Below are 12,495 nucleotides of genomic sequence, written 5' to 3' on the forward strand. Positions count from 1 at the left end.
TTATTATTATTATTATTATTATTATTATTATTATTATTATTATTATTATTATTATTATGTTTACAAAAGCGGTAAACGTACAGAATAGTTTACACCCAAGAACTCATAAACAAAATAAAAACACGTAATTTATATAAAATATATTAGAATAAAATTCTCTACTGAACTAACAAATTTTAATGTGTAGAAATGATTAATAATCTTACGCAAGTTTCATTATTACCAATGACTATGGTGTAGTCTCACAGTTTTCTTGACACTAATTAATCCTTATCCTCGAGTGGCCCTTGGGCCTTTGTAAGCTGTGATGCTTCCCCTAGTAAAAGAAAAGGTCTTTTTTACCTTTTAAAAAAATCTTCAAAATCTTTTCCACAATTTCAATCTAGGCAGGTTCCATCATTTTTCTTTTCGTTTATTAGATCTCGAATGTTAACTCTGCTGTACTTTTACTGTTAAAAAAATCTTAAAAATCGTTTCCAGGCATTAAAACTAATGTGTTTTATATAAATTATGTTGTTTTTTTACTGGGTTTGGTTTACGAGTTTCCAAATTTTAACTGTTCCATTTTAACTATTGTTTTTTTTTTTTTATTGATAAACTTTAAAGATCGTTTTTGTTTTTTTGTTTCTCTCAATGATTTATGACGTCTACATTTTTTTTTTGTCTTATGTTCTAAACTATTTTCTTTTTCTTTTTTTTTCTCCTTTCTTCAGTTTCTCCACATCAATGAAAACCGATTAATAGTTTTTGTTCACAGCGAACTTCCTCCAAGTGCTGACGTCACATTGCTGCCTCATGACCCTCTCTTAGCAGCCGATAAAAACACTGATAAGGCAAGATAATTCTTTTATTTTATTTTCATGTGATTCAATCAAGCAGAATATATATATATATATATATATATATATATATATATATATATATATATATATATATAAAGCCTGACGTGTATATATAAAGCCTGACGAATTCTCACGAGAATGAAACGTGGAATATTCTGTGTAGCTTAATCGCCATGTATATTCTCATAACTTACTACCTAGTTCTACCTACGTATTTAGCACTGTTGAAGTAAATACTGAAAATTTACGCATAAAATTATATCTTTTATATGATTAAGTAATTATATATATACATATATATATATATATATATATATATAAATATATATATATATATATAGAGAGAGAGAGATAGATAGATAGATAGATAGATAGATAGATAGATAGATAGATAGATAGATAGGGTGACCAAAAAGAACGGCCCCCAACTCTAATTAGGGCCCCGTTCTTTCGTGTCTTGCCCGAGTGAAATGAAACTTTGGTCATAACTAGTTTATTATATTCAAAACATCACATCAAAGCACTATGTTCTAGATGGCCTCCATTTAGCTTTTATTTTGGCGGGGGGTCACCCTGTATATATATATATATACATATATATATATATATATATATATATATATATATATATATATATATATATATATATATATATATAACGTAATTTGGGGTTATTGTTTTCCAAAGATTAAGTAACCAATGAAGTGTAACAAGGTTAATACAAGAGTGCTCAATACCGAAGTAGAGCAGGGTATATTTTATTTGTTTTTACATAAGCAGTAATATGTTGCTACACAGTCATGAACATGTTTTACTGTTTTTTTTGGGGGGGGGTTGTATCTATGGTAAAAAGAAGGACGGAAGGAAAACATTTAATAGAAGTTGAGAAAAAATTAAATAAATAAAGCGGTAGAGTCAGCCGACCGGGTTTCGTCCTCACTTTCCAAAGGGATTGTCTTTAAGGTTTGGACGTGATTAATCTCTAAGGCATTTCCTCTCCATTGCAAAATTATCATAACGATAGATTTATTTCAGTCGTTCTCCCATTTTTTTTTCCTTTCCGATAGTGTTATTTTATTTTAGTCGTTCCCCCGTTTGAAGTCGTTTTCCTATACAAAAAAAATCGATTCGGCTTGAAAAGTTAGGATAAAACCCAGTCGATTGACTCTACCCCATTATTTATTTACTTTTTTTAACCTCCATTGAATGTTTTCTCTGTCTATCTCTTTACCATAAATACAAAGAAAAAAGTCTTCCTTTTTTAACAGTTATAATAAAGTTATATATATATATATAGACTTACATGTAATATACTGAGTTCGTGTAATTCAGTAAATTTTCATATACCAATGAGTTTTAAGCCAGAAAGAGTTGACTTAAGGAGTAAGCTACAAAATTATCATATTTCATAATTGAGCACTAATATACTGTGAAAGCAAAATCAAGACTCCAAAAAGGGTGTTGATGGCAACAAAAAGTGTATTTCATTTTACGTTACAATTGTTTCCATGTCCAGTCGAACAATTTCAAACATTATATCGTTTGAAAATTTTCCAAAACCAGTATTTCTTCAGACTTTATGAATAAACGCACTTTTGACAATAGAGCATTTTTGAAGAAAAAGAAAAAAAGAAAAATTCCCTTAACGGGAAAAGCATGTGAGAAACATTTACCTTTGCTGTAGCTACGGAGAAGCCCATTTAAATATTAATATATCGCCTAATTTTCGTATCCTTATTTAAGAACAGAGTCATGAGAAGTTTTCACAGAAAATCCTAAGCCATTTAAAAAAAGAATTATATATCCCATTCGTTGGGTTCCTAAATTAGATCTCGCTGTTTCTTTATTTCCCAATGATTAATTTTTTTATAAAAAGAATTTTTTTTATTTCTATATTTATAGTATGGCCGTAACAACCTTGCAATAACGTTACGGTTAATTTTAGTTTCGTATTAGTGGCAAATAATTTTTTGCAGATTATCGTTATTGTTGTACTTAGATTTAAGACCATTTTAGGTTTAAAGTTTAATTGAATATGAGAATAAATAAAAAGGCTATATTATATATATAAATCCTTGTACAACATTTCAAGTGATGTATTCTAATCTATTCATTGTTATTTAATGTTTTAAAATTTATTGTCATTCTACTTGAATATGTTTTCATATAGTTTCTAAAGACAATTATGAAGGGAGATAATCCAATTATGTTGTTAATTGCTACTAGTTAATTCTGTTGGAAACTGGGTCGATTTTTATTTTCTATAACAGCTAAAGGGAGATAATTTAGGCCGTTTGATGTTTTCTATTCATTGATTACTAGAAGGCGTCTATGAGTTAATAATTAATTTAATCAGACAGATCCAGAACGTGCTACGATGGCTTATTTAACAAATTAAGGATATAAACTATGTTTTTAATCTTAGAAAATTGTTTTTTTACCCATGGGTTTAACCCACATCTGTTATTAATCACTTATGCTGCTCATGTCTTATAATTCGTGTGTTGTATTCTTGGGTATCTAAATAAAACAGTATATATCCTCTAATTATAATTCTGACAGCAAAACCACTCAATAGTTATAAATGTGTGTTCACTCCGATGAGAAGATGTCTACTCCTGCATTTATGGGTAAAAACATTTAGAACAGGGAGTAAAGTAAGAAAATAAGTAAACCAGCATGGATTCTACCAACTTAAGATGTCAGATGACAAAATCAATTAAATTAATTTTCAGCCCCCAAATTGCTATTTTAATTTTTAATAAAAACTAGTTTAATTGTTAAGTTGTTTTATTGATTTGAAGAGGGTATCACTTATTTCACCTTCAATCCTGCTACAACTGAATACAAAAATGCTTACCGTTATGGACAAGAATTCAATTTTTAGATGAGCTTTATACTTTATTTATATTTCTTACCTGGTTTAGAATAATAGAAACTATATTCGCGTGTTAGATTTGGATCCTTCATTTAGATTATAACATCTCTACATTAAAATTGAATCCTAGCATTCAATGATCCTTATTGTTGTAAAAAAGTTATACCTCAGTTACATTTAAGGCATGATAGCAGAAATCTATTCCTGTGAAGACATCCTTGTATGGCATCAAGTCTTTTATTCAAAATTTCCTCTTTGGAATTCACTATGTAGAAGGCTTCCAATAAACATAGATTACACCTTTTTGATTTCCGGGGCTGTACTTTGTTGCAATATTTTGGAGCTATAATGGGGTAGTTATTTAATTGCCGCCCACATCGGAAATATTTGGCACAAGGCCTAGAAAGTGGGAACCCCGCAGGCTCCCCTAAAGGAGGGGCACTCCTGCAATTTTAAAAATTGCCTGAGTAACCCCGTCGGCATTCCCCGGTCGGGGAGCCTCAGGCAGCAAGCAATGAACTTGCCCCACCGGAAAGCCCGGTGGCAAGGCCTGTGAGGGTGGACCTCCTAGGTATTACCCAGGCAATGTACCTCAGTCCAACAGGTGCTGGGCCGGTTCCCGGCCCCTCACCTGTTGGGCTGAGTGTCAAGTGACGAATCCTTGACTTGTACTACCCTGTCTCCCTGCAGCCGAAGCCGCTAGGAGACACATCCCATCATAGTTTGACTATAATGGGGTATGATCCCACACAGTCGGACGATTCTATTTATAAAAGATGCTGCTAAGAACTGACGAATCAAATTAACTACGTTCTGCTACCAACCAATCAGAAACCAGAATTGCTTCATGAATATTAAACCCTTTCTGGAGCAATTTCACATGTTCTTTTCCCGGGTTTCGACACGGTAAGAATATTTTGTTCTGTGGAACTGTCTACTACAAACAAGTCACCTCCCAGGACTTGTGTGTAACAGCGAACCATCTGAAACTGTTTCTGAAACTCAAAATGGCTTACACTTCTAGAGGTTATGCGCCCAGCGTGCGTCTTTATTTTGATGGATCCGAATCAAAATTCGAATTGTAGCAAGTTAAATTTCTGGGATATCTACGAATTCAAAAGCTACACAAAGTACTACAAACACAACCTGAAAACAGAAACGACCCCGACTTCATTGAAAAGAACGCAACTATCTTTGCGGAATTAATACAGTGTTTAGATGACCGAAGTCTATCATTGGTAATGAGAGAAGCCCTGGAAGACGGCTGCAAAGCATTAAACATATTGAGATAGCATTATTTATCGAAAGGAAAACCCAAAATTATTTCTTTATACACTGAACTGACCTCTCTAAAACGAATGGAAGCCGAAACTATTACTGATTATATTATAAGAGCCGAGACAACTGCAAATTCTTTGAAAATGTCTGGCGGAGTTATAAGTGACAGTCTGTTAATTTCCATGGTCCTTAAGGGATTACCGAGTGATTTCAAGCCATTTATCACCGTGATAACCCAGAAAGAAAACCCTATGACTTTTAGCCAATTCAAGGTAGCACTCAGAAGTTACGAAGAAACTGAAAAAATGATCACAGAAAAAAACGAATCCACAAATATCATGAAATTTAAAAATACACACATAAAAACACCAAAATCGAATTATACCCAAGCCAGGAATAAAAAATGCAACTTTGCCAAAAGCAGGTTTTTTTCCTAAGAAAAGTACAAAAATTATTTGTTATAATTGTGGACGATCTAATCACAAGAGTTTCCAATGGAGATACAGGACTCAAAATGGCGACTACATGAAAAATGTAGAGAGCTCTGTTAGCGAACATACATTTTTATTTTCGTGTACATTTGATGCTTCAACAAACAATAATAATTTTCTTGTCGATTGTGGGGCCACGGCACATGTGATTACAAAGGAATTTGATTTTATCAATTTTGACCCCAACTTTAAGCCACAAAATTATTTTGTAGAACTAGCTGACGGGAGTCGAGTCAATGATATCGTTTTGAAAAGAGGCAATACGAAAATCTCGCTAAATAACAATAAAGGTGAACTGTGTTTCTGTATTCTAGAAAACGCTCTTCTAATCCCAAAATTTAAACAAAATATATTTTCTGTACAAGCTGCCACAAAACAAGGTGCAAATATAAACTTTAGCCCCAATAAATCAAAACTGGTATATCCGAATGGAACTGTTTTCGACATTAAAGAAAATGGACGACTATATTATTTAAATAGCGTAGTCCCATCAAAAACCGCCTGCCATGATCTACAAACATGGCATAAAATTCTTGGACACTGCAATATTCCTGATATCAAAAAGTTGCCGACTGTAGTTGATGGAATGCGAATACAAACATCAAGAACCTTCAACTGCGACGTTTGTATGCAAGGGAAAATGACAAACTATCAAAACAAGATACCAGACAAAAAGGCCAAAAAAATCCTATCAATGGTGCATTGTGACTTGAACGGTCCCGTAGAACCGATGGCCAGAGAACATTATAGATATGTTGAATTTCGTAGATGACCATTCAGGTTTAATAATGGTTTACTTTTTAAAGAACAAATTTGATATCCTGCTAGCAACTAAGAAATATCTAGCCGACATGGCACCCTACGGTGAAATCAAGTGTATTCGCTCTGACAACGGTACGGAATTCACCAATAAAGACTTTGAACTTTTACTAATTAACCATCATATTAGGCATGAAACATCAGCTCCTAGATCGCCAACCCAAAACGGGACTGCTGAACGTGCGTGGCGGACAGTTTTTGAAATGGCAAGATGCCTACTCATTGAATCAAAACTCCCTAAAAACCTCTGGACGTATGCACTTATGGCGGCAGCCTATATACGCAACAGGTGCTTTAACAAAACATTATCTAAAACTCCATATGAATCTTTCTGCGGTAAAAAAAAAAAAAAAAAATTTAAGCAGAATGCATATATTTGGTTCAACTTGCTTCGCATATATAGAGAAAAAGAGTAAATTGAATATTAAAGCCGACAGAGGTATATTTCTTGGATACGATAAAAACAGTCCAGCCAATTTAATATTTTTTCTCGAAAAAAATAAAATAAAAAGAATCCGGTGTGTAAAATTCACGGACACGTTTAATTTTACAGCCGAAAACCCGTCATATGAAGAGGATGAAATTATATTACCTCAAATAATTAGAACAAATGAAAACAATATGATGATGATGATGATGATGATGATAAAGTCGAAAGATATCCCAAAAGAAATAGAAGACGACCCGATTTTTTTGTGGTCGACAATATAAAAGATTATCAAATCGACTATTGCCATTCAATGGAAAATGCGCCAAAAAGCTTCAACGAAGCAATTAATTCAGACCATTGTGATGAATGGAAAATTGCCATGAAAAAAGAAATAGATGCCTTAACCGAAAATGATAGCTATACGGTAGTGCCTCTCCCAAGAGATAAACATGTTATTTCTACCAGATGGGTCTTTACTCAAAGCAAAGGACTTGTTACGATGACTCAATCGAGATACATCGACAAAATACTATTAAAATTTGGAATGGGAGAGTGCAAGAAACGCTCTACACCGGTCGAAAATGATATTAATAAAAATATACACATAGAATCTGAAATAATAAATGACACACAATATGACGAAATTATAGGTAGTCTTATATATTTAATGACTGTAAGCAGGCCCGACATATGCTATACAGTAACAAAACTGTCGCAAAAATAATCACGACCTACAATGAAGGATTTAAACAGAGCTAAACAAGTCCTATGTTATTTAAAAGGAACCAAAGAACAGAAGTTAGTATTTAGAAAATCAAGAAATCCCCTAAAATTAGAATGTTTTTCGGATTCAGACTGGGCTAACGACGAGGATCGCAAGAGTGTATCTGGATATTATTTCAGACTCTCAGAAAATGGGCCTATTATTTCATGGAAATCTAAAAAGCAACAGATTGTATCTCTCTCTACGTGTGAAGCAGAATTTATCGCGCTCACACACACGACCCAGGAAGCACTCTACCTTAAAAATATCCTGAAGACTATTTTAGAGCCAGAATTGATTACAAGCCCCGTAGTAATTAATTGTGATAATCAAGCCAGTATAGTCTTAGCACAGAACACGATAATCAACCAAAGATCTAAGCATATAGATATAAAATACCATTTCATAAAAAACGAAATAAAAAAGGAATCCATTATTTTGAATTACATATCATCAGAACAAAATATCGCTGATGTATTTACGAAACCGGCGACACGGATGAAGCTACAACGTTTTGTCTCACAACTTGTTGGTGAATTCGACTGAATAATTTTTGTTTTCTTTCACTGCCCTGTATGCATATAGATTTCTATATATTAAAAATACAGATCAGCGAAGTTCCAGTTATGAGAAGGCTCTTACTTTTTTGCATGAATATCAGTGGAAACCCCTAGGGGCAATGTTCAGAGTATATAGATTTGATTTCTATATATAAAAAAAAATGGTCCTGGACAAGACGTTAAACTGTATCCATTTTATTTGTATTAACACTTTAACCTACTAATGCGTAACTAATACTTTTGCTTAAAAAGAAAAAAAAATCTTTGTAATTTTCCTTTTTGACATTTGAACACAATTAAAAATGGTGTCTTTTTAAATGCTAAAATTCTAAGACCCAAATGATTTCTAATTTCTGTTATGTCTAAGTAAATATAAAAATATATATTTATTTTTAAGCAGAACAAACGCAAGGGACTTCGCCATTATAAAAAATAGGGAGGGTGTTGCAATATTTTGGAGCTATAATGGGGTAGTTATTTAAATACTGCCCACCTCAGCATTATTTGGCACAAGGCCTGGAAAGTGGGAACCCCGCAGGCTCCTGCAATTTTAAAAATTGCCTGAGTAACCCCGTCGGCATTCCCCGGTCGGGGCGCCTCAGGCAGCAAGCAATAAACTTGCCCCACCGGAAAGCCCGGTGGCAAGGCCTGTGAGGGTGGACCTCCTAGGTATTACCCAGGCGGTGTACCTCAGTCCAACAGGTGCTGGGCCGGTTCCCGGCCCCTCACCTGTTGGGCTGAGTGTCAAGTGTCACATGTTCTTTTCTCGGGTTTCGACACGGTAAGAATATTTTGTTCTGTGGAACTGTCTACTACAAACAAGTCACCTCCCAGGACTTGTGTGTAACAGCGAACCATCTGAAACTGTTTCTGAAACTCAAAATGGCTTGCACTTCCCCCCTGTCCACTACTGACCATTTTAATTCAAAATTTTCATTATTTCTGTTAAGTTCCCTAACCCAGTCACCTAATGCAGTTGTATTCCTCTTTTTGTTTTTATTTTTAATGCAGATTTTTGTGCCCCCCTGCTATGGTTTACGCCATCCCTATTAGTTTCTATCTGAGGTTCCTTTTTAAATGATACTATGTGGTTTCTATATCTGTCCTTAAACACTGTTCCCGTGGCTCCCAGATATATCTTCTTAGTTTTGTCGTTTTTTATCTCGCATTTATACACTATTTCCGAAGTAAGACATTTCCCATCCAACGGACAACTTTCAGGTATTCTGCAATTACATTTTCTGTTTAGGATACTTTCGTTTGATGCTAGTTCGTTATTGTTCCTTATTTCGCTGATTTTTCTAATGTTGGAGCTGTTAGTTAAGTTTCTGGACGTTGAGAAAGATAATTTTACAGAGTTTCTATTTATTATTTTGCTTAATTCATTATCCGGGGGGAAGTTTTGGTCTAATATTCTGTAGAATTCCTTAGGTATATTATTTTTGATATGCTCGATGAATGGTGGATTGAACCAAACCTGTCTCTTGCGTCTATTTCTATTATTAATGGTGCCACCATCATCCTTATCTGTTCTGCTGTTATCATTTCCCTTACCGTTCCTATTCGTTTCATCATTTTCAACGTTTTCCTTATTGATCTTTGTCATGTTACGCAGCTAGGTTTATAGTTACTATTATTGGTACTATTATATTCAATTTTCTCGTTGTATCCCGATCTCCTAAGGGCATCGTTGTAGTATTCCTTGTTTTTTTTTCAAAAAGACTCTCATTTTTGAAAGTTATGAAACTCTTTTAGAAATGTTGGGGATCAGTGCTTTCTTCATGCATTTCGGATGGTTCGATCGGTAATCTATGTAGAATGTTCTCTGGTTAGGTTTGTGATATGGTTCATATGTGTTATCGTTTAAGTTAACTATCTTGTAATTGCTGTCCATTGTTATCTCTAATACAAATTCCTTAAAAACATTTCTGATGTTTTTTCTTGATTTTTCCGTAATACGATCGCTAGAATTAACTACGAAAAGTTTGGCATCCCTGTAAAGTCCCCCATTTAAACCTAGAATTTTCTTGTCTATCTCCTTTAGTAAGTAGAGACTAACCAAGTCCGTGTATTATAATATAAAGCTGTGTGTGTGTGTGTGTGTGTGTGTGTGTGTGTGTGTGTGTGTGTGTGTGTGTGTGTGTGTGTGTGTGTGTGTGTGGTCACGAATAGGCTCCTATATGGTTGACTATTTTAAAAAACTGATTACATATAATTATAGAAGATGTATCAAGACACAGGAATGGGTATGTTTGATCTAACAGAACGGTGGTTCATAAAAATTGTGGGGGCTGCGTTCGTGCCTGGTCCACAAAGTATGGAAATAAAAATTTTAAAATTTAAAAAAAACGTTTACAAGTGTTTTTGATATAGATGTACATGATAATACTTTGATAAGTATGTTTTAGCTTAAATAGGGATGATAAATAAAATTGTGGGGTCAGCGTTCGCGCCTGGCCTCCATAGAATGGAAATAGGCACAAACTTTAACAAAGACTTTTCATATCTATCTGCATAAGTATACTTTGATAATTATGTTTCAGTTTGAAGAAATATGGTATAATAAAATTATGAGGTGTTCGTTTGCGCCTGACCTCCATAAAATGGAAATATGTCACAAAGTTTAACAAGGTTTTTTTAATATAGATCCACAGAATATTGTGATAAGTGTTTCAGTGTGAACAGGTATGGTATAATAAATTATGGGGTTTATCTATTTTATTTTTACCTTCATCATATTTTGCTTTTGTTTTGATACCCCCAAATTCGGTAGAGATGCCTCAGACGATTAGCAATAAAATATCCCCTTCTAAAAGGGAGAAGGCAATGCCTGGGCGGATGGACCTCCTAAAACTGCACAGGACCAGCAAGATACTGCAGTCAACGGTAAAAAAGCCATGCCAATAAAGGCGCAGACTCTTTTGATTTTGGTACTGGGGGTAAACCCCGGCAGCTGAACCATTTTTTAAAAACTCACTATTTAATATTAAAACACGTAAAAATGAAATTAGGAACAAATTTTCTAACATTTTTAGCGTTCCCTTGTAACTGACTTAGCACCATCCTTATGTTATCTCGAATCATCGTCCATATTTCACGTACTTTTAACTTTGTAAAAAAAAAGATGCATATAATTTTTTTAATTAAAAATGAATAAACAAATATTTTATATATGTTCGCTAATATATTTTTACTTTAATAAAAAAATACTTTATTTTATGGTTATTTATGTACAATAGAACTATATTAAATTTATACAGAGCTGTAAAAATAGTAAACTGTCCTGTGGCCTGTGATTAAGTGTTCACCTTCAGTTCCGACAGTTTATGCTGTTGTGGGTTCGAATCTCACACTAGTTTTTGCTTGTTTTTTTATTGTTGTTTTTTTTTCCTATACATATCAGATACTTTCTAGCTGATATGAATCATCATCATAAATCTAAATATGCTTTTTAATTTAAAAAAAAAACATGGATAATAACTATTTAATCATCGTCCATATTTGATGTACTCGCTACTTTGTAAAGAACACATGTATCCCTTTTTTTAAATTAAAGATGGATAAAAAATCTCTAATAGGAACTCTGTGTGTGTGTGTGTGTGTGTGTGTGTGTGTGTGTGTGTGTGTGTGTGTGTGTGTGTGTGTGTGAGAGAGAGAGAGTTTCTTATAGGATCGAAAACGGCTGGATTGATTTTTATTGATTTTTATGAAACTTCTCACGAAGGTGCTTTATGTGCCTGGTAGTGTTCCTAGATTGGTTTTGTATCGGAATGTCGTCGATAAGTATCAATAACAGATAATTCAAATAATCCGATGTAAGAAAAAACAAGGGGATTTTGACAAAAGTTAACACCTTACAAAGCCTAACATCACAAGTGCATCTGATAAGTTTTATTATCACACAAGCTGAAAGACTCGACTTATAAAATCAACGGTAGGTTCTTTGATATGACAGGGACGCGTTTGAAATGAATGTTTCTGTTTAGAGCACAATTGAACCATGATAATTGACTTTTTCTTTTTAAACTTTAATTCAAGCCAGTCCCGATGCACAACCAGTAGAGCTAGGCATATAAAATCAACAGTAGTTCTTTGATAAGGCAGGGGCGCGTTCGAAATGGATGTTTCTGTTTCGAGACTAATTGATGTATGATACTTGACCTTTGCATTTTAACTTTAATTCCAGCCATTATATATAAAAATAATTTTATAAAATCAACAGTAGGTTCTCTATAGGGCAATGTAGACTACAATGTATTGTTAACTAAGTCAATGCGAGAGGTATGTGAGCTTCCTCCTGGTGCATTGCAATAGGTCTTCGACTAGAGCAGCCAATCAATCGATTTGATTGAAACAAAAAAAAAACAAGGTGATTTCACCGATTTCGATGACAATAAAAGTATGGAAGTGTGAAACATTCGTTGATCATCATTC

The 12,495-nt window shown here is 33.8% G+C and overlaps 1 protein-coding gene across 2 annotated transcripts in view; it reads left to right on the top strand.

The window, feature by feature from the left end:
• The window catches only part of LOC145245901 (VPS10 domain-containing receptor SorCS3-like), a 1,435,182-nt gene that overhangs the window by 1,330,521 nt on the left and 92,166 nt on the right, over positions 1–12,495 (top strand). For both annotated transcript variants that reach the window (XM_080107637.1, XM_080107638.1), the window contains exon 22: positions 714–833. In XM_080107637.1, the coding sequence (XP_079963763.1) occupies positions 714–833 (120 nt within the window). The remainder of the gene's footprint in view (positions 1–713; positions 834–12,495) is intronic.

This window comes from Euprymna scolopes, chromosome 23, assembly GCF_053919585.1.
Source record: "Euprymna scolopes isolate OS-2025 chromosome 23, ASM5391958v1, whole genome shotgun sequence".
NCBI lineage: Eukaryota > Metazoa > Mollusca > Cephalopoda > Sepiida > Sepiolidae > Euprymna > Euprymna scolopes.